The 26,536-nt window shown below is 37.2% G+C and overlaps 1 protein-coding gene across 3 annotated transcripts in view; it reads left to right on the forward strand.

Annotated features, from left to right (window-relative positions):
- POLA1 (DNA polymerase alpha 1, catalytic subunit) overlaps nucleotides 1-26,536 on the forward strand; it is a 208,148-nt gene that overhangs the window by 77,528 nt on the left and 104,084 nt on the right. For 2 of the 3 annotated variants that reach the window (XM_065630908.1, XM_065630918.1), the window contains exons 27-34: nucleotides 456-488; nucleotides 3,264-3,356; nucleotides 5,826-6,031; nucleotides 7,309-7,441; nucleotides 8,519-8,650; nucleotides 10,696-10,870; nucleotides 18,255-18,436; nucleotides 20,135-20,266. In XM_065630908.1, coding sequence (XP_065486980.1) covers nucleotides 456-488; nucleotides 3,264-3,356; nucleotides 5,826-6,031; nucleotides 7,309-7,441; nucleotides 8,519-8,650; nucleotides 10,696-10,870; nucleotides 18,255-18,436; nucleotides 20,135-20,266 — 1,086 coding nt within the window. Of the gene's footprint in view, nucleotides 1-455; nucleotides 489-3,263; nucleotides 3,357-5,825; nucleotides 6,032-7,308; nucleotides 7,442-8,518; nucleotides 8,651-10,695; nucleotides 10,871-18,254; nucleotides 18,437-20,134; nucleotides 20,267-26,536 lie in introns of those variants that run through there. The other variant, XM_065630927.1, reaches the window with a different exon arrangement.

The raw sequence follows: 26,536 nt of genomic DNA on the forward strand, positions 1-26,536 counted from the left end.
GTAAGACAGGATATATATTATATATTATATATTATATCAATTATTATATATTTTATATATATTATATGAACAGATAAGATAATGGATATGAAGAAGACAGCCGACCTAAATTACTGAAAGAGGCTTAATTCTGGCACTTCCCGATTAGGTTTTATTTGAGCATTTGAGTCAATGTTCTTTTTTTCCCCAGGTAAAATGTGTGTGTGCACATGCAATTTTGAGATTTGTTTTAATCTTGTTTTAGGGGAGTTAATAATAGCATTAATACAGGGTCAGATGAGAATTTACTCATGTAATAAGAGTATTGAGGTAACTATGTGTTGCCAGGAGAGAGGTGGTTTGCTTTGTTTTGAAAGGTGAGAGCATTTGGCGTTAGCAACCTAATGGATATGTTTGCATGTATTAGCTTGTAATTATATCATACGCTAATCTTTGATTTATTTTTTTTATTTCAGATTTTGATGCATACCAAGGAGATGGTGCAAAAGGTAATGCTGAGCATTTTCATTAAACAACAACCCTTAAAGAGCACACCTGGTGAAAATTTTTTATTCTATGAGAACTGTAACCCAAACAGACCTGAAATCACTTCTTAGGATGCCTGGTTTACAAATGTAATCCTTCCTAATGGATTATAGCTTTTTTTCTTTTCCTACCACAGATATGATCTGGCCCCTGCTTGAAGCCTATGTGCGACTGTTTCAAGCAAATTAGCAACAGTGCTAATTAGAGTTTACTCATAGACCTGTTACACCGTGTGTTCTAGTGGTTTATTACGGTTTATTTTTTTGGCATACTTTAAACTCTGTCACGGTGGTTTTTTGACTCTATGGAGTTTAACATGGACATAGCTGTGTTCAGGTTTTTACAGCTGCATTGATTTTTCTACCACTGAAGACATCAGGTTTTTGTTTTGTTGGTGTGGGGGTTTTTTGTTTGTTTGTTTGTTCGGTTTTTGTATGTATGTGTTTGTTGTTTTGTTTGGTTGGTTTTCTTTTGTTTTTTCCTAAGTTAGTATTATGTAATTGGTTGCATCTGTCCATTTTTTTGGTGGCATTTCCTGGTGTTGACAATTTTTCTTTTCACCTTTTTTCTTCCTATGCCTTTCATATGCACCTCAGGCTTTTTTACGTGCTTCAATTTGTCCAGAGTTTGCTCCATTATCCCAGCAGTCTGGCTGGCGTTTGAACACAATCTTTTCCAAGTAGGGTATTTGAATTGTTACAAGGATTAGAATGAGAGATGATATGAAGGGCAGAGTGTCAGTCAGAGAGAAGGATTCAAGGAGGTGTTTGTGTTTATCTCCAGGTGTAATTGTTCAGTGGTTCAACCAGGGGATACGAAACTTGTGGGTCATAGTAGGTAGATCCTTATCCAACAGGAGTTCCTTGTTCCCTGAACTATCTGCTGGATAGGGAAGGACTAGCACAGGTAATTAGATTACAGCAGAAGAAAAAAGCTGGGAGTGGGAAGATGGAAATATGAAGCACAATATGAAAAAGTGTAAGAGCCAGCAGCCTGATCTGGACAGTACTGTGGTATTCTCAGTTACTGTATCCAGTAGTCAATGCTTTCACTAGATTTGTTTGAAATAGAGTATCTAAGGTTTTTTAGTTTGGTTTGTTTTAATCCAGAATTACCTTTTTTTTTTCCCAATAGTATTTTGATGGCTACAAATGGGATAGGAACCTGACTGTAGTATTATGTTTCAAGTACATTGGCTAAATGTCTTATCTGAATAGCCTGCATTTGTCCAGCAGTCTTTGAGTCTAAGTGATCTTCTTGTGTCCTAGCAGTCCAAAGTTATTTCTGATTAGAGTTCCTACTGTTTCTCAAGATTAGACTTGTTCACTGATACCGTCTCCCACAGCATCCTCACGGCAAAACTGAGGAAGTGTGGACTGGATGATCGGGTAGTGAGGTGGACTGCAAACTGGCTGAAGGAGAGAAGCCAGAGAGTCGTGATCAATGGGGCGGAGTCTGGTTGGAGGCCTGTATCTAGTGGAGTGCTTCAAGGGTCAGTTCTGGGACCAATACTGCTCAATATATTCATCAATGACTTGGATGAGGGAATTGAGTGTACTATCAGCAAGTTTGCTGATGACACCAAGCTGGGAGGAGTGGCTGACACGCCAGAGGGCTGTGCTGCCACCCAGCGAGACCTGGACAGGCTAGAGAGTTGGGCGGGGAAAAATTTAATGAAATATAACAAGGGAAAATGTAGAGTCTTGCATCTGGGCAGGAACAACCCCAGGTTCCAGTATAGGTTGGGGAATGACCTATTAGAGAGCAGTGTAGGGGAAAGGGACCTGGGGGTCCTGGTGGACAGCAGGATGACCATGAGCCAGCACTGTGCCCTTGTGGCCAAGAAGGCCAATGGCATCCTGGGGTGTATTAGAAGGGGTGTGGTTAGTAGGTCGAGAGAGGTTCTCCTTCCCCTCTACTCTGCCCTGGTGAGACCTCATCTGGAATATTGTGTCCAGTTCTGGGCCCCTCAGTTCAAGAAGGACAGGGAACTGCTGGAGAGAGTCCAGCGCAGGGCCACGAAGATGATTAAGGGAGTGGAGCATCTCCCTTATGAGGAAAGGCTGAGGGAGCTGGGTCTCTTTAGCTTGGAGAAGAGGAGACTGAGGGGTGACCTCATCAATGTTTATAAATATATAAAGGGTGGGTGTCTCGAGGATGGAGCCAGGCTCTTCTCGGTGACAGCCAACAGTAAGACAAGGGGTAATGGGTTCAAACTGGAACACAAGAGGTTCCACTTAAATTTGAGAAGAAACTTCTTCTCAGTGAGGGTGACAGAACACTGGAACAGGCTGCCCAGGGAGGTTGTGGATTCTCCTTCTCTGGAGACATTCAAAACCCGCCTGGACGCCTTCCTGTGTAACCTCACCTAGGTGTTCCTGCTCTGGCAGGGGATTGGACTAGATGATCTTTCGAGGTCCCTTCCAATCCCTAACATTCTGTGATTCTGTGATTATTTTTCTGGCATTCATTTGGTAAAATTTTAACTACACAATGGAACAGTGATCTTTTTTAAAACATAACTGTGGTTTAAGTTTCAGTATTCTATTTAAATTCAAATATTTCTTAGTGAAATGTACAGAATTCTCAGTAAAAGCTTACTTTACATTTTTCTGCTTGTTAGTATTTAAGAGGTAATATACGGACAGTGATCTTTTTGAATCTTGAAAATGAGATGGGACTTGAAAAAGATGGGAGTGTTTCTGTTTTCTTTTTCAAAACAAATTTGTTTCATTTAGATGAACCTTGAAGTGATTTATGGAGACACAGATTCCATTATGATAAACACTAATAGCACCAATTTGGATGAGGTATTCAAGCTGGGGAACAAGGTAAGGACATTTTTCTTTTTAAAGCTTTCCTAAATGTCTGTGGTGTAGCATTGAGTGGAGCAGGTAGGATTAAAAGAGGGCTTCATGGCATAAGCAGAGAATAGGCCACAAGGAAGAAGAGCTTGGCCATGTTGTCTGGAAGCTATGGAGTAGTAAAAGCTCAGAATGTCCAATCTTCAGGTGTACATACTCTGCGTTTTTAGAAGTGATTAAATTAAAATGAAACATTTAATTGTATAATGTGCTTTTTTTACCAATCATAAGTTACCAGGAGACTATCTGAATACCTTGTAAGCCAAAATGTAAGGTACAATTCCTTCATATTAGTTCCAGTTATGATGTGAACACAGTTTTGATTTTAATGATTTTTATTTTGATAGGAGATATGTCTATCAGTTTGGTTTTATTTAGTTATGTAGTATGTATTACACTCTATGCACCATCAGATTTCCAGTGGTAAAATAAAATATTAATTTCCAAGGTATACTAGATACGGAAGAGATGTATTTGATTAGCCATGGGTAATTGAAGATGTGGAAGTTTCGTGGCTTTCTGAAATTGCAGCAGAGAAGTGAGAAGTGTTTCAGAACATTTTAAAGAAAATATATGAGAGAAGTTCTTTTTGAAAGATGGAAGAAATTGTGGTGAAAATGAGAGCTATGGAAGTTCTAAAAAAACAAAGAAAACAGGTGTTTTTCAAGAGTGAGTCTGTGGGGTTTTGTGGTTTGGTTTTTATTTTTGTGGGGTTTTGTTTTGTTTTGTTTGAGGTTTTTTGGGGGGTGGTTTGTTGGTTGGTTTGGGGTTTGTTTTAGTTTGGTTTTTGGATTTAGTTTTTTGGATTTTTTTTAGAGTACTTCTGCCTTTATGCTAAGTTGGTACTTTGAGAAGTAGATGCATCTCAGGAGCATGCAAAAAGGAATAATGTCTTGATGTCGTAACTGGGTAGTAGGAGGGCTGACAGCATGGAGGAAAGAAATATCTCTTTTTTTGCTTGCCACATAAAAGACTATAATTGCAAGTGTACATATGCTAGTGTTTAAGAGGGTTTCATTTTACTCTAGCTGTGTGTGTGTTTTCATCTGGTTTGGTTTTTGTCCCTGTACTCCCAGTTACTGGCTAAACATTATAGAGGAAGAGTTAAAAAATAGTTTTTATAAAGTCTGACAGGATCATCATCATAGGTTAAATACTTCTGAGTGATTCAGGTTTACTGAGAGAATGGGTAGGTTTTTGAACTCATTGCCTGCTTAATGATTCTTTTTAAGAGTTGAATCTTAGGCTGTATCAGTTGTTTGGGGCGGGGGGAACAACCCACAGATACGTTTTGAATAATGTTTTTATATCATGTACTTCTTTTTAAAAGTGAATAAATTTATGTATGTAAACAAGCACACACTCAAACTTAGCACCACAATTGTCAAAGTTGTGGCTCTAGTTATTTTTCTTGTGGATGTTAGTCTCTTCTCCCAAATAGCAAGTGACAGAACGAGAGGAAATGGCCTCAGGTTGTGCCAGGGGAAGTTTAAATTGGAAATTAGGAAACATTTCTTCACAGAAAGTGTTGTCAGGCACTGGAACAGGCTGCCCAGGGAAGTGGTAGAGTCACCATCCCTGGAGGTGTTTAAAAGATGTGTAGATGAGGTTCTTAGGGACGTGGCTTAGTGGTGGACTTGGCAGTGCTGGGTTAACAGTTGGACTTGATCTTGATGTTTGGCACTGTTAAGATAATGTATCAAGTGCAATTTCAAGCTTTTGTATGTGGAGAAGACATAGCCTGTGTGTAGAAAAATGGCACCTTTTCCTCTCAAAGAAATCAGGCTGTAGAAGATGTAGGCATGTTGTGGGGAACAATATAAACACTTGCACGTTCGTTCATGTTTTTCCTGAACATACACAGAGCTCTGGTCTGCAGTCATAGTTCTCCCTCCCCTCCCTGCATTAGGGAGGAAAAAAAAAAAGTGCCTTTGCAAGGCATCCTTTTTTTTTATAAAGCAATTTCCGTATTCTGTCTAAATTACTGTCTGTTGTTTGCTTAGATGGTGTCCCTGTCCATGGCACGGTGGTTGGGACTAGATGATCTTGTAAGGTCCCTTCCAACCCAAACCATTCTATGATTCTGTGAGTAGTTGCCCTAGTAAAATGGGCTGGAGTCAGTCACAAGCAAGGTCACAAACAGTCCCCATGCTTCTCTGCCGTCCTTAGTTTTGGCAGGGAGTTGGATATACCAAACTCTAAATCCTGAAGAAGCCAATGGGTGAACTGTTATTTTAATAGTAGCTGATACTTACTACTGTGCACTTAATTTCACAGTTAATGATGTATCTGATGAGTCTTTAAAATGTGCATGCAAACACATGGAGTGCGATGTTACTTGTTTTAAAACTTAAGAATTATACACTTCTAGATGGAAGCTGTGTTTGTTGATAGTTACTAAGGTGCATTTGTTTTTTAATGTTGGTGCATTCACAGATCAAAAGTGAAGTGAACAAGCTCTATAAATTGTTGGAAATTGATATTGATGGAGTCTTTAAGTCTTTGCTACTGTTGAAGAAGAAGAAATATGCTGCTCTTACTGTGGAACCAACAGGAGATGGGAAATACATAACTAAACAAGAACTGAAAGGACTGGACATTGTCCGAAGAGACTGGTGTGATCTTGCAAAAGAGACTGGAAAGTGGGTTTCTTTGTGGCATTGTCCTCTTTGCTCTATTTTAAACAGTACACGCTTCATAAATGTTCGATATCGTGTGGCTATTTCCTGACCAGTGCTGATTGGTGACTAACATGGGTATTAGAGCATCTTAACTGATCTTTGTAGGAGATGGTGACAATGTTGCATTTTGGCATTGGTAACAGATTGTACTTGTGCAAGTCCAAATGTCTCTAATTCCACTATCTGTTTTTGCATCTTCTGTGGAAGCTGTGCATTTGAGTTGTCACAATTTTGTATATACAGTTTAATAAACCACAGCTGAAATCTTTTGAAAATGGTAGGTGCTATCTGCATTTGGAGTCATAGGCTTTAGGTCAGATTTTTTTTTTTTTCAAAGATGAATAAAGATGCTGGCGATTAGCTCTGTCAGCATTCTGTAATAAAGCTGGAAGTGCACTGGGTGCAGCCTGAGGAGATGATCCCTTCCCCAGAGGCTGTTTCTCTTCCATTTTTCAAATGAGACTCTTTCGATACTTCATTATGATGGATATTGGATTGATCATTTACTAATCGTCATCACACAGGACATTTTCATACTTAAATTCAATAGAGGTAATACATTTAGCACTGTAGAAAGAAAACTGGAGTGGGTGGAGAGATGGTCATCTGGCGGCTGACTCAACTTACATTGCATACTGCCTCTAGAAAACTTAAGTTGTGGTCCGAATGTATCAAAAACTGAGTAATTTTTTACATCTGTAAAAATACACCACACACTTGCTTACTGTTCTTAAGACTTGCATTTTCTAAGAAAAGATGCATCATAATAGAAGCAAATTTTTCCAAGTTAGGAATGTATTAGTAATTAAAGCTATACAAGTGTTTGAGAGTGTTCTTTAGTGACTAACTCTTCTGCAGCTGGCAGATCTTCCAACCACATTTTACAGAAATAGGCAAGACTTTGCTTACTTGATGTGTTCTCCCCCATCTTAAGATACCTGCTATGGAATAATAAATGGCAAAATGAAATGGGAGCAGAAAATAGAAACCAGTTGCACTCAACAATTCCAAATCAATGTTTAACGTTAGTAGTATTTACAATAATTTTCTTTTAGTAAAATAAGTAAATAAATTAAACACAACATGAAATATCCTGGCAAATTTCTGTAAATTTTGCATCAGACTTCATCCTGAGGCTCTTTAATTTCTAGAGGTAACCCAGGGGAAGACAGGATTGTGCTTAATGGTTTTGCTTTGTGTGTCTTAAGCTTTTCTTCATTTCTGGACTGTTTTTACAGCTTTATAATTAGTCAGATTCTTTCTGATCAGCCTCGAGACATAATCGTGGAAAACATTCAAAGGCGGCTTATAGAAATCGGAGAAAATGTGATCAATGGCCAGATCCCAGTAAATCAGTTTGAAATAAACAAGGTAAATTATGTCTTCGCTTTTTCCTGTCTCAGAAAAACTTTGCTGTTCTTGAATATAATGACTGCTGATAAAAATATTTTTAATCCTTATGATGCTGTGAAATATCAAGAGTTTTATTAGATACTGAATAGCATGAAACATACTGGAAAGATCCTACAATATGAGAAAAAACACTTTGTGGGGCTGAAGGCTTTGTGTCTTGTCCTATCCTGCTGTCTCCCCCACAGACTCTGCACTTTGAGAATGACATGCTAGCTCATGCTTTTCGCAGTTGTCCCATGAATGTTAGAGGAATCAGTGAATTTTTTTTTTTTTTATGGTTGACTTAAAAAACAAAACAAAACACTGTTCTGGTGCAAATATTCTAAGAGTTCTTAGTATCCCAGTAAAAAATATATATGGAATAATTTTCCCTTCAAACGCTGAATGTTCCTCTGTTTTGCTATTGGAAAAAAAAATGTATTTCACTATTAAGTCAAATATATAAGTTGCTTCTAAGAATTGGGATGATGGGAAATATTTAAATGCATTTTTAATTTTATGTAAAGGAAAATCTCTTTGTGAAATCTTAGTAGATACATGAAAATATCTAAATCCAGTTATATCCTCTTGCCACAGAGCTTGTTAATTACACTTCACTAGTTGGTATTCAAGTTTACTTTATGACCTGAACTGGTGGAGGCGTAAGAGGATAATACCTGGCTGTATTTTTGTATTTTGCGTAATGTTTTCATCTTCAATTTAATTTTAAAGCAATTGCATTTTATCTGTAACTGGTTTGAACTGTTGTACTTTTGATGTAATGCATTTTTCAGACAGTAATTGTAAAAGCATCCTCTCTTTTATTAATAATAACATTTTTAAAGTGTGAAGGATTAGTACCTAGACCTTAATGTCTGGAAAGTAACTTTATTACAATTTTTTTCATCTTTTTTTGTGTTGCAAATGTATTTGTGAGTAGTAGATGGATGAAGATAGCTACGATGTAATCCTGTCTTTTAGAGTTTCAAGTTGTCCATCACTGAGTAAAATACTTTTCTAATAGTTATGTTTCTGTTTCCTCCTTTGATCTCTTAGGCATTGACAAAAGATCCACAGGATTATCCTGACAAAAAAAGCTTGCCACATGTACATGTTGCCATGTGGATAAACTCTCAAGGAGGCCGAAAGGTGAAGGCAGGAGACACAGTGTCATATATCATTTGTCAGGTAAAAATGTCTTTATTTATAGCTAAACACTATATATTGTTTTGAGAGATGGCAAAGAAAACCAGCTCAACTCCTGGAAAAAAGTTTTGGCATTTCTTTGTAGTAAGATTATGTTATAGTTTAAAATAGTTGGTTTTCTGTACTAAATTTAGTTTTATGGAGCCAGAAAGAACCATTGTGATCAGCTCAGCTCATCTGACTGTTTCCATATAGTGACTGATAAAATTTCCCTGAATAAATTTCTGTTTGGAACAAAGACGTATTTTTAAGGAAAATATCCAGTCTTCATTTTAAGGGGAAGAAAATTCTGGTGGTGAAGAACCTGTCATTCTTGGAAAGCAAACTGGTGGTGGTGGTCAAATAGTGTCATCATTTCCAGTCTCAACCTGTGTCTTTTAAGTTCATAGTTACTGGCTCTAGCTGTACCTCTCTTGGATAGACTGGGAAGTTTGAGAAACTTTCTGTTTTCAGGTGTTTACCCTATAAATGCTTATCATTATCTCACAAATATATACTTTGCTTTAGGTTTGCTACTAAAAAACAGTGTAGGTTGGATTAGATGGACCAAGGGATCTCTTATGCTAAACTGATGGCCCTGGCAATGTAACTTTTACAGTGGGCCTCTATTTCAGCTCCTTCATTATTCAAAATTGGAAAATATTAGTTGAGAGTTCTTAGCCTGGCGTGATGAAGCTGCCAAGACTTTGAGAGCTGGGCCATGGGTACGGCTGAGCAATGGCACAATACGAGAGAAGAATGTACTTGTTGAAAGAAGGGAGCTGAAGGAATTGCATTGTAATTATTTTTGTGAAGCAGCTGGATGAGCTGAATAGTCCTAAATTAATTTTGTTCTGAATACTAAGTTGTCTGAAAGGAGTAGGAGGGACCACTGGCTTGCAGTCTGTCTTTATTTGCGATGGGTTTTCAGTCCATGGTTGCTGACCCTATTGAAGCCAGTAGCTTGTCTTAACTGAAAAATGAAGGTGTCATATGTTAATGCACTAGTTTTATTTTGCTGTAAAAAAGGAAAGAAGAGACTATACTTAGCAAAAAATAGGCTGTGGTACTTTCCCCCACCACATCCCCATTAAGGTTTACTTCTCTCGCTGAATGCTTGCTAAAATACTACTTTAAATTATGCTCTAAAACTTCAGACACACATTAAAAATAACATTTTCTAGTGTCATTCCGGACTGAGAATACAATTCTACAGACTGAATGAGTTATGTTTTTCAGAAGAGTACCATCTTTTTAGAGTTGATATTTAATTCTTCCGTGAATGCTGTTTCCAATTTAATTCTTTCCTTCCCAAATTGAATTATTTTCTCCTTATCTTCTTCTTTCAAGTTGGAGAAGGATATAATGTATACTCTAACCTCTGAGTGAAGTTTCTCTCTTGACTTGAGATGTCACCATGTGTTTCTTTCAGTATTTCCATATATTTCAGAATTTGCTCTTTCAAATCAATACTATTGCCTCTGTTATTTTCTTGCATGCCAATGAAAGATGGTCCATTCTCTGAACATTTGTGTTGTTTCTTTACAGAATCAAAGAATATAAATTTCGTAGCAAAACAGATATAGTTTTGCTATACAAGACTTAGAATTTGCTTGTTGTGCAAAATGATAATGCTGGTTCAGTACAAAGTGAATCCAAAATGCACGTCCTCTGCGTATTTTTAACTGGGCTGATAGTTACAATGCGTTGTCATTGTGCGTTTCAGAATTGACAGATGGGACTGTTTACTCTGTCTACTCTTACTGATTTGCACGTGTAGGCTGCAATAATACAAGCTGGATTTACATTCTTGAACTTGCTAGTTGATGCCAGCATCAGCAATGCTCGGTTGGGTTTTTTTGGTTTTTTGGTTTTTTTTTTAATGCTGCTGGATTTGTATTGGATGCATAATAAATCAACCAAGAGAGTGATTGTGTAACAATTTTGCATTAAAATAATGTGTAGTATTTGAAGCCTGATCCTTTGTAAAGACTAAATGTGGATTTTACTTTTTTCACACTTTTTTTCGTATGTGTCTCCTGTCTTAGGATGGATCAGATCTCAGTGCCAGCCAGCGTGCATATGCTCCAGAACAGTTGCAAAAGCAAGACAATCTTACTCTTGATACTCAGTACTACCTGTCACAGCAGATACATCCAGTAGTTGCCAGAATATGTGAGCCTATAGAGGGAATTGATTCTGTTCTTATTGCAACATGGTTAGGTAAGTATTCTAAATTCAGTTTATTTAAAGTGAGGAGTTTTAATGTATGTTTCTTAACAGAGATGCTTCCCAAAATCAGTCTTTTTACAAGGAACAAATAGCTTGTGTTACAAAGTCTACAGAAAGCTGTTCGGATTGTAAGTGTATTTCAATAACTTTTGCAAAATACCATTTTTCAGAAGGTGCTCATTAACATGAACTTAATCTTATAATCCTTGTTCAGAGTTGCAAAAAATCCACTGTTCATAAATGACAGTACTCTTACATGTATTTGAGATTTTCTTAAGTTACTAAAATAGTTCTAGAGTGTGCATCTAGAAGTAGCATTTTTCCAGAGAGAAACCCTAGCATCTCTAGCATCTTCCCAGGGAGAAATGAGTCATAGTTACAATGAAAGGATACACATTTTAAGTAGGGTGTAAGTGGAGACTGTTGTTTGCTAGAACTGACCTAGGGGATAATAGAAACATAAAACCTTAGTAACATTCTTTGTTTCTACACATGGAACAGGCAAGTGGCCCAAAAAAAAGTGCTGTAGAAATGTGACTAATGCTAGTGACCCACAGAATCACCAGTTTTTATTCAAATGAGCAGTAAAGAATTGCTCTTGTTAGAGTTGTTTTTGCTCTTGAGGGGATGTCAAAGGAATTAGAGATTTTTCTGCCCAACTCTGATTGCTTCTGTCTTCTCCACTCCCTAGCGTTCTTACCTGTGAAGAAGTGGAGGTGTTGAAAAACTGTTAATAATTCTGTCAGGTCTGTTTCCATGAAAATACAATGTGTGTGTAATCCTTTTAGTGTTTCCTCCCTAAAAGTGATTCCCAGCAGAGATGATTGATCTCCTTGATAAAGAAAAATTTTGTGATCTCTACCCAACATCTAGTTCATTATTTTTTAAATTGTTACTCAAGGACACAGAAAAAACTGTTAGCTTGTTCTTGACAAGAATGTCCTCTCCCACAAGAAGACTTTTTTAGAGAGTTGCACTGTGTCAGTTTAATAATCTCCTGTTTGATGCTATGCTCATGTCTATAGGAAGTTCAGACCTGCAGAAATGATTTTGTTTAGAATTTTGGAACACCCAAAGGAAAAGTTAGTCTTCAGCATTTTGTGTTTAGGTAATGGCTAAGATCCACAATTTGGTCACTTAAAACCAACCAGCTGTGTGTTGCCTGTTGGGAATGTTCTCCTGGGACAGTGCATCTCTGTAACTTCCTTACTGACAGCGGGTTCTGCTCATGGTGAGCTCACAGTTTGCACTTACAATGTGTGTGAGTACATTACTATCTCTTGCTTCTCAAGAAGGGTGACAGCTACAAAAGATCTTCATCTCCCAAAACAGTCTGTATAATGTGCATTCTTTTCCATCTTCATTTCCAAGTTGTCCATTTAAAAAAAAAAAAAAAAGGGAAAAAAAAGAAAAAAGGAGGGACAGGAATTTTGCTTTTTCTGGGAGCATGAGCAGGGTACCTGGGTGGCTGTGAGGGTGGAGGCGTTCAGTGTTGCGGTGTGTCCTAAGCAGCTCTGGTGCTTTGAGGAGCTGTCAGCCCTACTTCACTCATGCAGGCTTGCCACGCAAATCATTCTGTTTATGTGGCAGGGCCTTGGTATACAACTTTCCCTTGATGTCAGAGTGGACTGCGTTGTATGCCCAACTGAAAAGGTCGAGCTCTCTTGGTTAGGTTGAAGCATTTAAAATAGGCGGTAAATTGTACTTCATTTAGATAAAAGGCAGGCAAGATTTCTGAAGCTAATTTATTTTATTTGGCAAAGATAGTTAGTCTTGTAGAAGCAGGCTCGAATTCTGAGTTGTTCCTTATTCACCACAGGCTGAACTTTCAGAAAAGACTGGCTCCCTTCAGGCACCTAAATTAAGTGCCCAGATCTTAAGAACTGTGTGCCACTTGATAGCATCTACTGTTTGCAAATGCCTGTGCTGCTTTTTGTGCTACAGTACGTTCAAGATGAAAATTTCTTTTATAGTCTATAATAGCATCATGCAGCTGAGAGTTTATTAATAGTCCACAATTGTTAGTCTGAAAACCTGTATGTATCTATTACAATCTTAGGTCTGAAATGCGTTCAGTTTGACCTTGCTGTGCTGTGAAAATGTTGTCTTTCTCCAGCTTTGTTTTCGTGAGAATGCTTAAATTGAGCTTGGGGGTAAAGTCAGGTCTTTTTCAAAACTTCTGCTTTGCTTAGGTCATTATTTACAGCACTAAATCAGAGTCGTACATAAGTCACTGCAAGCTGAACTCATCTTACGGCATTTTTGTAAGAGTGCTGAAGGGATAGTCAAGTGCTTTTGTTTCAAAGAAATTGAAAATAGCGAGCCTAGCTTTGCTAAAACAAGCAAACGTGAAAACTCTTTACTGTTCTCTGTTGGTAAGTTAGGCTTTTTTGCTTAGTATTTTCATCATGTTACACATCCAGATTCTTATCATTTTTCCTGTCTTGTTGCAAAAAGAGCATATTTTTCTGCTCAGAAGAAGAAAGCTGGTGTTTTGGAGAATATTTAAGTGCCGTATCTGTGGACCAAAACTTGGTTACATTCTCATCGTGTCTTCCTCTGCCTGATCTAATTCTTTGTGTTATATGTGTCTGTGTAGGGAGAATGGTTGTAGAAAAAATATCTCAGATTTGTATCTAACAGAGTCTCTTTATAAGGCAAATATTTAATTGACATATCACTGTGTTAGCCCGAGTAGATAAAATTGAGCTCTGCTTAGGGAAACTTGGCTCATATAAAAATAATGAAAAGTCCTTTGTTCTGACTGTGCTCAAAGCAAGTTATTTTAAGCTATCTGAGATGCTGAAGAACAAAAGCAAATAACCACACCTAAAAATTGTCAAGAACTTCTTAAATATCACATTTATTCGCTGTGGAATCAAGCTGAAAATTACCTTTCGTTTTTGGACATTGCAGGAGGTCTGCCTAGCCTCTGAGAGATGGAAATTTGTTGTTCCTAAAAACGAGAACCTCATGGGCATACTCCTGCATTCACGCTCTTTTTCTTGAAGTTCTCAAGGAAAAGTAGTGACAAGATGGGGATTGTGAGGGTTACTGAAAATAAGTGTGCGATCTCATCAGTAGTATCATCCAATAAATCTGATCGTAAATGCTTGCAGATCTTACTTGTATCACCGTGAAGATACCTATAGCTTTTAAACAAAAGTGTATTGGCAGAGCAAGTCTCTCAGTGTGTTTAAAGTAAGGGGTTTTTGTTAATATATAAACACTGCACCTTGTCTCAAAGGAAAATCACGTCTTATTTCTGTGTTGTCAAAAGTATCTAAACGTTATGGAAGCAGAGTCATTTAACTATGGGATTTTTGTAGTTGTTACTACATAACATCATTTTTTTCTGTGTTATGGAAGTTGCTGACTGCTGTCCTAGACCGTATCATGGTCTTTTGAAAGGGACACGTGCTGCTGCCTGACTGGTGGATGTGCACATTGCTGCTCTGCAGATTGCTCGATGTTTCTTAGGAAGGCTGTTTGATTTTTGGGAGTCATTAATGGGTCCTGGTGAGGCTTGTCATTAAGAGCGCTTCCCAGTGCTGGCTCCCCCTTCCATGCAGTGGCTGCTACTCCTCATATGGAAACCCACCACTAGCTTGAAGATATTAAGGCTTCTTTTCTTCTTCTTCTTCCTAGGGAGTCATTTAATAGGTACCGTTACTGTAGTATTTAGTAGCTACCCAGACTGACCGTCCTGACATAAATCATGTGGGTTGTGCTCTCCTCGTGGCACGCAGGAATTACATCAGCTTCTGCCTTCTTTTATTGGTTTTCTTACATGAGGCAGTGAAGCAAGAGGGGAACGATGGAAATGAAGATCAAAGTAATGATGAAACTCCATGACGATACAGTAATAAACCCCAAAGTGTGTGAATTTTGCCGTTTGTAGCCTAGCTGGGCTTTTTTTTGAGATGTTCTAGACCTGCGTTAGACACCGAGACTCGCTGAAGCGCATTGCGAGTCCTGGCAGTGCAGGAGGCTGCGCTGAGGACCCCCGGCAGAAGGCACACAGGCTTTGCAGGAGGATCTCTTTGAGGAAAAATAAAATCCCGTCCGTTTCCGAAGGGCGGGGGGGCCTTTCCCGCCCGGGGTTCGACTCGCAGGGCGGGCAGGCTCGGCCCGGGGACAAGCGGCGGCCGCCGCCTGCAGGTGGCAGCACCGGCTGCCGTTTCCCGGCGCTCGCACGCTGTCTCACGGGCAGAGAGGCGGGCGGGGAAACTTTCCGTCCTGCCCGGCCAACCTGCGGCCCAAACACAAAATGCAGGGGAAACCCCCCGCTCCACCCCGGGGCTTTGTTCAGCGGGGACACCGCCGGCGTCCTGCCCAGCGGCTGCGGCCCCGGGGCGCTCCGGGCTGCGCGGCGGCTCCCCGGGCGGGCGCGGCGAGGGGGTTGTGCCTGGAAAGACGGGGAAAAAACCCTCCGCAGAAGTGTTATTTTTAATATACTGCTATTAGTAACATTTCTTTCACCTTTTTTTTTTTTTTTTTGGATTCTCGAGTGACCTCTCTTGCTTGCTCCTTCGTAAATGTTTTAGTCATTCTATTAAATAATTCAGGAACAGGTCCTGGAACTTAAGATTATTTGCTTAAATCTTTTCACTTAAAATAATTCGAAATTATTTACTTTCATCACGCTAGGTTCATTGGCATATTTTTAATGTTATCTTGCATGCAACCTTGCAATTTCAGTGAGGTTGGAAAGTTTACCTGTGGTGCAGGTAATTTAACAGCCCCGGAGATTTTTGTGTCAGAATAAGTCAAAGTCCCTTTGATTTTTTCTTAATGTCATGGAAAAAAAACCAAGAGGAGTTGAAAGAAGTTCACTGATTAGTCTCATCCTATTCATTTAAAAATTACCAAAACCAGATATTCCCTCCTGCCCCCCCATCAAATAGTCCTTTTGTTTACCAAGCAGAATAATACAACCAGTTTGACCTGGTCCAGGAGGATAACAGTTAGTGTGCTGAAATGGATTAATTGAATCAACTAACTATTGCTGAAAGGAGATAATAGGTAAAATAGGTCCCAGTTCCACAAGATAATTAAGGTAGGCAAGTTCTTTAAAAGCCTGATTTGTAGACCTTTTGATTTCACTGGGGCTGTTTGCACACCAAAAGTTAGATGTATACTTGAATCATCACGATATTTTTCCTGCTGTTTTCTCCAGCCAGAACAGCTAAGAAATTTCAGAGATAGGTGTGATTTAAATTCTTCCGATGAATAACTTTTTTTTTTCATGTTAAATTATTACCAAATGTCCAGCTGCTTATTTGCTGAATATTGGAAAACTGCAATTGGCTGAAGAAGAGAATTTATCTCTTTTTATCTTTTATTTAATGAACTACTCTGCTCTATATTTGCCTTTCAAGAAACAACCACAGGTAGATGTCTAGCTGAACTTTAATGACCTCTATATTGGAAAGTTGCAACGATGTTTTTGTTATTCCACTTCTGAACTCTGAGTAAACTGAGAATTTTTGTTTCTATTCACCATTACCATCTTAAATCCAACCTAGTGCATACCAAGTAGATTTTTTTCAAAATCCTAACACTAAACTCAAGTCCCCTTTCTAAACCTTTTATTTACTACCTGTGTCACAGAACATATTCTTTGTTTTCTAAAACAGCAAGTATATTACCAGCCCTTAAAAAAAAAAAAAAAAAAAAAAAGGAACAAAAACAAACACCCAAAAACCAAACAAACACAAAAAAATAAACGACCAAACCACAAACCCACCACAGTCTTTTTGGGGGGGTACCATATGTATTAGAGTGTAAAATAAGCTGTTAGCAGTGGTTTTTGCTTTGTTTACTCTTCCTTTTAATGAATAGTAGAGGACTGTATTAAAAGTTTGAGAACCTCTTGGAGGTGAAGTGTTACCATTATGCATTGAGGTTTGTTTCTTTTGATAAAATTAAAATTGGGAAGATTTGATTATATTTTAGTGAAATCCCTATTCTAACAAGAACCAAATAAACTTATTTGGCAATGGAATTTTGCCTTGTACCTGAATTTATTTTATGATTGCAAACCAGAAATTCAGAATAGCGATAGTAAAGTCACACATATCAAATCCTCTGTGTAAAGACAGTCTGTTTCTGCCTGTACAACACAGCTGTTAATATGTGGAATAATATTTGTCTAGTTTAACTGAATGTTGTTCCCAAACATTTTCTTTAGGATTCCCAGTACTGTATAGTAAGGTTAAGAACTGTAAAATCTAGCTTCACTTTCTATTTGTAATCTTTCTTGCTCTTTCTATAGTAATAATTATATTTGTTGTTGAAATTTACACAAGATATGGGATAATATATGGTAACCTGTTAGTTGGCCTAATTAGCCCCCATTTAAAATATCTTTTAAGTGCTTCTCTTCGTTCCTTTTTTTTTTTTAAAAGTAAGCAAGCCATAGTTTTCAGAACGTTTTTTTTTCCTGCATGCTCATTTGATTAATTATTTTTTTTTTCTAGCATGTGCTACTTGCTAGAGTTTACAAAAAAAACCCCTGTAAATGGGATACATGGGCTTTTAAAAGGTTGCACATGACAAAGGATGACAAAACCCGGGGATTTTTATTAAGTTTACTTTGGCAGTCTTATTCCTAGGGCAGTGAACTTCGTGCTTGCTTGCTTATTTACTTATTTGTGGTTGAATCAGTATTTTGAGGATCTCTTTTGTGTATTCATTTGTTTAAAAATCTTGAGTTCTGGCAATCAAAAATGAAGCATTTTGTCTCCAGCGCTGCCGTTTTAAATGCTGCTGCTGAATTTTAACCACTGCATTAGATTGCAACCTCCATGCTGTTAACCACTGAGCCAAAATGAAATCGACCACTGCATTGAAATCAGAGTTGGCAGTTGTATGCGGACTTGAAGGAGTTGGTAATAGCAGTGCACCCGCGTTTCTTTAATGGGGTTTTTATTCTCTGTTTTCAGTTTTAATGGTGCCATTTTGATTTAAAGACTGCTTCTTAATAACGATGCACATTTTTATTGAAATATTTTCAGTGTAACCTAAGAAGAAAATAACAATAAAGCCATCCGTTAGGAGTGGTTTCCTCAGAAACAAAATGTTCTGTCGCATACTCCCATGATAATGCAGCGTGCTTGTTTTATTTATAAAGCAATCTTGTGTAAGAAGATAAGAAAGAAGATTTCTTCATGTTTTGTGAACCTTTATTCATGGTTAAAAATTGTAAAATGTGTTTGTTTTATAGAGGAGGTCTTGCTGAGGAGAGATTTTCAGCTTTTGAATTTACATTTTGTAACTTTCTTTTGAATCTGCTTCACCAAGCAAATGAAAAATGAGCCTACTTGCATGGTTGACCTCTTAGTCTTTTGAAATTTTTGTTTCTTATTAATAGGACTGGATCCCTCTCAATTCAAAGTCCATCACCATTACCATAAAGATGAGGAGAACGATGCCTTGCTTGGTGGCCCAGCTCAGCTCACTGATGAGGAGAAATACAGGGATTGTGAAAGATTCAAGTTTTGCTGCCCGAAATGTGGAACAGAAAATATTTATGACAATGTCTTTGATGGTTCGGTTAGTTTTTTGGGGTTTTTTGGGTTTTTTTCTGTTTCATTTCTGTTCACTGCTGAGGGAGAAAAATATTGGTAGAGAGAATGGCTACTAAGATGGAATTCATATGATGTAGGAGAAGATACCATATTGTTTGAGTCCTGCTATTTATAGCTTGGGAACCGAAATTTGCTGATAAAACAGTGCTGAAATATTTTTCCCGTTTTTGCATTTCAGCTGTGTCGTCTAACAGAACATGTGAGATTATCTGGCTTCATTAATCTGTTTGCCCACAGCTGTGAATGATTGTTGCTGTAACTTTTAAAAGAATCCTTATCTTAACACCTTAGTAACTTCCAGTTCTCTATTTAATGAAACTTTCATATACCAATGGCATTTTCTTATCCTAAATCATATTAATTGGAACAAAGCGTTTTTGAAACTTGTGTTTATCTTGCTACATCCCACTTCCCTTCTTGACAGTAGGGTTTTTCTGTGTTATCTTTCCTTTTGTCGTTGTGTATTGAACATAAAAAGTCATAGGGGTACATTCTTGTTGAGAAGTTCTGCCAAAAAATGTATCTCTGACCTTGGATTGCAACTTGAAATAGGGCCAAGTATTTAACTCTACAGCGATGTTATGCACGTATTAGTCATTGGCAAATTAGCGAGCTTCAGAGTAGTTGAAAACCTTGAAACTGAAAGCAAATAAATCTTTTATCTAAATTAAAAGTAATTATTTTAAGTTAATTTGGACAAACAGCAGATGTTTTGCATTTTTTTTGAATCAAAATAAAGCAGCCTTTGGAAGCAACTAAGAGGAAAAGACACACAAATCGAGTGATACTTTGTGAATCCTTGACTTTTGTTCATTACAGCTGTAAATAAGATAGTTAATTGCATGTAGGCTTGACAACTTGCAGATGGCCTAGCAAAAGAAACCCCTAAACCAAACCAAGAAACCCCCACTCTCTTCCACCTGTAATTTAGTGTTGTGGGTGGGGGTTAAGCCAAGATGGCTCACAAAAGCTAAGTCTTGCCTGGAAAGAAAACTTTCTAGAAGTTGTATAACTGTACAACCTACCGGGTTGTTCTTATTTTAATGATAATTACAACAACTTAATTTCAGCTGTTCATGCAGCACTTCCAAGTTCTGAAATTTTAATGTCAGGTGTTCAGAAGGTTTTGAAAGTCAGGGGAATGAGATGGTGTAAAACCCTAAGAGCTATTTTTGCACTTGGAGAAGGTAAAGGATAAATATGTAGTTCTTGTTTAGTGAAGTTTGTCTCTATAGTTGGTAATTTTATAATTGGCATATATATATAAAATTGATTTAAATGTTCTGATAAGGGGGTTTGGGCAGAACCTTGGTGTCCCTGATAAAACAACAAACCTGTGTTGTTTGGGGGGAAATGGGGAAGTGTGATTTTTTTTTTTTTTTTTTTTTCTTCAACATCATTTTTTGAATGAATAACTTTGTAGCAGGTAAAGAAGCACGTTCTCCAAAAAAACTATTTCATTAAGAAGAAAATGAGAAAACTGTAGGTCAGAGAAATCTATATGGCTGTGGCCAACTGTAAGGGGAAGGAAGAAGGCCTAGATATTAGGGGCCCCTTACGAGTATTGTTTAAAAAATATGTAGTATCTCTAAAGTCCTGTGATAACTTCTGCTTCCATCATCTGTTGTCATGATGCATGCTGGTTGTACACTTCCATTTTCAGGGGCGATTTCTTGAACCCAGCTTGCAAAGATGCAGTAAGACTGAATGTGAAGAGTCTCCTTTCAACCACGTGGTCCAAATGAACAACAAATTACTGTTGGATATTAGACGCTTCATCAGAAAATACTATAATGTAAGTATTCAGAAAATACTCTGCCATATGAAGTGAGTTTTCTAAGTAGTGCTGAGTTTAATGTCATGTTACTTTTGTTTTGTGTAGTCCAAAGTAATAGCATGCAACATCAAAACCCAACTTTATGAAAATAAAACAATCCATTAGTGATTTACAATACTAATTTAGAATGTTTGTTTTCTCAATTCAAACTCAAGATAGATTCATTTAAATTTTTGTAACTGTATCAGCATTATTACAGATGTAGTAGCTCTGTTTTCCAGATTTTTAGATGAAAAGGCACAGAGCTTTGATTATTTTAATTCTTTTGAGAAAATCTATGAAGCCTATCAAATATGCAGATATCAGATTCTCATGTAATTGAAATCTGATTCTCTTTTTCCAATCAAAATTCATGTATATTGTGTTACATTGTGAAAAGGAAAAACGAATGTGCCTCTGTAAAAGTTCTCTGAAGGACAATAGGATGGGAAATACTATGAATCTTTCTTCATAAAGATTGGGAGGGGAAAAAAAGAGTAGAAAGATGGGTAATTAGTTAATTTGATTTTTTTTTTGGGGGGGGAGGCAGTGCAAGACATCCAAAATGCCAACAGTTGTGGTTGGCTTAGTATGGTGTTGTGGAAAAAAAAAAAAAGTGTAATATTTGAAATTCCCGTCTTTGCACTGTCCAAAGTGGTGACTGGTTAGGAAAAACAACATCATGATTTTTCAATTATATTGATATGTTTTGCATCTCTTATATGCTGGAAGCATCACATTTTGTGAAGTGGCAGCTAGCCATTTTGGTCTAGTTTTCATAGATCTTCTAATCCTATTGCCTGCCTACCTTTTTTTGTTGTCCAGTGTTACCTGTTTTCATAGCTCTCAGGGCAGACGTGAGTTTTGAAGGCGCTCATAACCTTTGGGTGCTCATAAGGTTTGATATACTCGAAAATGTAAATTGTTTTTGAAAATTTGGACTGTAAATAAATGGCTTACCTAATTAGCGGTGTGTTCTCTTAAGTATTAAAAAATACTTTTGCAGACAGCAGCTACAATGCTAAGAATTATCATTGTAGTTTAATGCTAAGTGTGCATTTTGTGTTACCTTTCTTCTGTATTAGTTCTTACTGAAATTGCAGGTGTTTCCTAAGCTCTTTTTTGGAAATGTGATAATTTCTGAACATATAAATACTTCTTTTGAAGGTCTTTGCATCAAAAGGAGCACAAAACTCTGAGTATTTAAATTCAGGCAGTATTTCACAAGGTAGGATAGATTATTCCTTTCTGTGGAAGTCTAAGGTGGATGACTTGGACAGGTGAAGTTACCAAAATGCAAGATTTCGCATTACTTTATTGCAAAGTCCAACTGGCTGCAAAATTATCGTTCAATTGATACTACTGTACATATTGTATTATACAATGTGTTATTAAATAATATGTCAAAGTAGTATGTTTACACAGATTGTGTCTGTATAAAAGTTACTTCTGATTAACTTTTTTAGATTTAATGTATGTACGTTATGGTAGTACACAATGCCACATGCTAAGTAATTTCTATCATACAAACTGCTAGAAAACATGTGCATAAGATATGCAATAGTAAATTCCATGAATGAAGGAAGATACATTTAAGGGCAGGAAAAAGGTCAAAATTCTTATTACTGATAAGAACAAAAAATGGTGTAATATTTTACTCTGTTCTGTTTTTATTTTTTTTAAGACCAAGCTGTGAACCAAACTGTGAAATGTTTCAATATTGAACATTACAATTAGCTTATATTGTATTAAAATCCATTAAGTATCTTATTACATGGTATATAAGATAATGAAGTGTCCTTCAAAAGGAATTCATTTGTCCTTGTGAGTGAAAGCTTTATAAACTCAGTTATATTTTTAGTACTGAGAATTTACTTTTAACCTAGTTAGCTATAATAATAAAGTTTAAAACTACTTTTTGACCGTGGAATACATTCAAACTCTGGAAATGCAAGATTATTTTATTCTAAAAAGTAATTTCCAAATTGCACAATAATTTTCCTTTTTAAAAAGGGCTTTCCATGGAGTTGGGCAAGTAAACTTTTTGTCCTGTTAGCTCTTAGAAAGTCAGATGCTGTGAGTTTTAGTTTATTCCTTTCATCAAATGCTTGTAGTGACCATATAACAGCTGGAGTTGAAATGCATCAAATGGGTGCTTGCACTAATATATATAATCCTATAAGCTATAAAGACAACCCAGAAGTAGTATGGCAAAGAACTGTCTGAACAAAACATTCAGTGAAACTTTGAGATGCTTATTTAATGGTCTCCTATTGTAGTGGTAGCATCTGAAAGGCACAGAAGTATCAGTTTTAAATAGACATATCATCTATATTTTTAAAATTTTTTTTTTACATATTACTGTTGCTTGTGTGTTGGTCAAGTGGTACATAATACAAAAACATAACATGTGAAAATGAATATTTTAACCTTTAAAATAATGAGCTACCTTTTATGAAGACAGCTCTATTAAGAGACTTCTGGCCTGATACACAGATCACTTTTCTTCAGTGAGCTTTGAATCAGATTTTTTTTTTAAGTGTTTAAGAACATTGCATGTTGTTTCCTTTAGTCTACTGAAATGCTTTTATATGTGGTTGTGTAAGTTTAGGGGTCGGGTGAGCACCATCAGATCTAAAAGTGGAAAATCCGCTTGCCTGTTTCGGCACATAAAACTGAGAAATTAATAAATATAATGGTGATATACTTCTTTCCTTTAAAAAGATGCAAATGTAAGTGCATAAATGTAATTTTATAAGCCTTCTGTAATACCATTGTTTTTGTAAACTACTTGCCTTAATATAAAATTTTCTGTTTCTGCAATCATTTTTTCCATTAAACATGGAAATGTTTTATATATCTTCCAAAACATATCTACCATTGCTCCAGTATTTATGAGTTTCTTAATAGTATTAACAATATCAATTTTGATAGTCTTATTCCTAACTGTAAATATATTTTTTAAAATGACGTGCAAAGATTTTATTTCTTTTCAGAAATGCGTTATTCTGTGAGAGGTTGATCCTGTTGTGTGCTTTTTTTTAAATTCTGCTTCAGAAGAGCAAATAGATGAAAAGAGAGAGAAACGCTAGCTAATCTAAATTGGGAAATGAAGAGGGCTTTTTTAAGCATGAAAATTTCATCATCTTGTCAGCTGGCAGAATGCCTGCTGTGTGGATTCACAAAGGCTAAGAATTACACTTTCATGAAATTTTCCTCACTAACTGCCCTGGTTAATTTGAAAGATAACCCACTGTTCTAATTCATTCCTCAATTGGGCGGTGCAGGTTTTATCTTTGATCTGACAAAGCATTTGTGTTAATCGTTTTGGCCCTCTACTAGACACTCTTGGGATTGTGCTTTTACAATAAATGTGTCTGTGATAGCTCTTTAGTCTATTATACTTACAATAGATCCATAGAACTGGTAATTAATTCTGTACTGCTTTGGAAATGGGGAAGAATAGGTGTAGCTCTGTCAAGTGCTGCTGGGAAGTTTGTTTAGCTAGTTCATTTTTGAAGTGTTACCCTCAGCCATCAGTGAAACATCCATGCTAGGGAATGGGTGAAAACTGAAATATGCAAGTATAAATGGAAAAACTGACCAACTTCTGTGCATAAGGGAGGGCGTAATTTGATTTATAGTAAGTGGATTTAATTGTTATGATGGAAAACGTTTGTGTTTCCCACTATAATAGTGAAATGCTCATTTTTGAGCACTTGGTAAATAAATGCCAACTCTTAGGTCCCCTTTTAAAAATCCCGGTAAAAATCAGTATTCACATCCATAAATTGAAGCTTATTCAGTATCAGCTGTTGATGTTAGTTTTGTGAACTAAAAAGAGCTCAATAAAAAAACACAGCACACTGTATATGCCATTTGAGCAGTAGTAAAATTCATACTGAACTGGTTGGACTAGGAAACTGTTGTCCCTGAAGCAGCAGTTTTTGGAATCTTGTTTTTAAATAGATACCTGTGGTATTATTAGTCATATATTTATAGACTAAAACTTGGTTTTATATAGATGCTCTTTATATGCTGTCTAGTTAATAGTGTATGGTATCTTTAGATCTTTTTATGTTTTTCAAAATGCATAAAATGATGCAAACCTTAAACGGGTTTTTGAAAATATTGAAAAAAATCTTGCTGCAACCTGTATTGCACTGTTTTTGTTTAATGGTCTTTTTCTAGTGGAGCACTGTAACCCGCAGACAGAAGTGAGTTTGAAGGCTATTGAACAGCGCTAAATAACTTTATACTGTTCAGCTGCAAAAATTCAGTGTTCAATAGCCCTCAAAATTTCTCATTTCTTACCTGTGGTGGGGTGGTCTACTGCTCGCACATTAGGTCGCAGTATAAAAGCATATTGGTACACTTTTCAAGATCTTTGAATTATTATATATATATATGTATTGCTGTTCTGACTATGGTATATGTCATCTTGGGTTTTGCATTAGTATTTTGCGTGCTTAAAAAGGTAAAAGATTTATAAACAAGATAATATTATGAGGCAATAGCGTTCACACAGGTTTGGGGATTGCATGGCATATTCGCTTAAGAGAACAAAGATGACAGGGCTCGTTGTGAACCTGGAATCTCCCACACTGCAATCAAGTGTATTGCCAACAACCCACAGGTGTACACCACATGAACAGGTGAAAATGTGATTGTAGACGATGGTGATGACTTTTGTAATCATGTCCTCGCAACAGTCCTGTCTTGAAAGCTTTTTGTGTTTGGTGGGTAGGTAGGGGTAAGAAGTTTCTTTGGGAGGAGAGAAAGGTGCTTAGTAGTGGCAATAGTACAATATTTTATTTATCGTTGAGCTAGTAGTACTAGAATGACATGGGCATGTGATGAGGAGTAGGTGGGGCCAGAAAATAGAAAGAATTGTGACACCAGCTGATGTGGTGGGCACAATCAGCTGGAATCTGCTGTCCAATTAACTCCAGTCATTATTTTGAGTTCTTCCTGTTTGTGTGGAAATGAGTTTCCGAGTCTTTTCCAAGTTTCAACTTGTATCACTGTCATTTTGGTTTATACATACAGAAACTGAGACCTTGATTTTTAGTACTGAAAGCTTCCAAGTCAAGGCAGAATGGAAAGCAATTGGAATGAATTCCATTCACAGTTTTCAGGGGACCTCAGAGAGGGAAGGGAGGCTGCCACTGGATTCTCAAACGTTTTCTCCTTCCCTCCACAGTAGCATTTTCTGATTCTTTCCTGGATTGGGATTGACAAATGGGTTGTATCTGGAATCAAGTTTTGGTTGACCAGGGGGAAATTAGAAATATCTTGATTATTGAACAAAGCAGTCAGTATTCTGCTATCTGAAAGCGTTATACATCTATCTTTGCTGATTTACTTTGTTTATTGAATAATAAAAGATAACCCTTTGGTCACCATGTGTAGTGCATTTTGGGGATGAGAAAGCAGTTATTTGTCACAGCATTCATAGCATCTATTAACTGGAATTGATTCACTATTACTGCAACTTCTCCATGATCTGCCCTGTAAAGGAATTGTTTGTTTTAGACCTACAGCATCAATATAATTTTTAGTGAAGTGTTTCAAAGTAATGATCGATACGCCTTTACAAAAGGTTTCACTCTCTTCATTGGATTTTACTAGCCATGACGGACATGCATCCGTCTCACTGATGGCTGAGTGAGGCTGAGTGTGACTCCCTGCGACTCCCTGCACTCCGAATTGTAGCTGCTAAGAATGAGTGAGCATCAGCAAAGGAGTGGTGTCTGTTTACTGTTGATTCTTCCTAGTGCTTAGTCCACAGTCTGGTAGTTTCCCAGGGAAGACTTAATGACACTAGATATCTCTCAACTCTTTGTAGAAAAGGCTCCCCAGGCTGGCCACCACATGGAACGGGTGCTAAGAAATGGGGATTGCTTCAGTAGAGTAAAACTAACTTTGTAATTTCCTCTGTAGGCAGAATACAGGAATGTAAGGGCTTGTTATCACAATAATTTGTCTGCTTAGGCTTATAAATGGCAGTATTGTGAAGATCATGTTACAGGAAGCGTGCCCAGAGTTAAATATGGTCATGGTTATGATTGCCACCAAGTGTGTAATGTTTACCTAGGTGATTGAATCACTCATCTAATAACAAGATGTTGCTGTCTTCAGAGGATTACAGAAAGCACTGGCTTTGAAGGTACTCTGCTGGAACTGATCTGTTGCCCCAGTCGAAGCGATGATGAATTTTGGCAACACTTGGAGAGCATGTTTGTGCTG

This window comes from Caloenas nicobarica, chromosome 1 (genome assembly GCF_036013445.1).
Source record: "Caloenas nicobarica isolate bCalNic1 chromosome 1, bCalNic1.hap1, whole genome shotgun sequence".
NCBI lineage: Eukaryota > Metazoa > Chordata > Aves > Columbiformes > Columbidae > Caloenas > Caloenas nicobarica.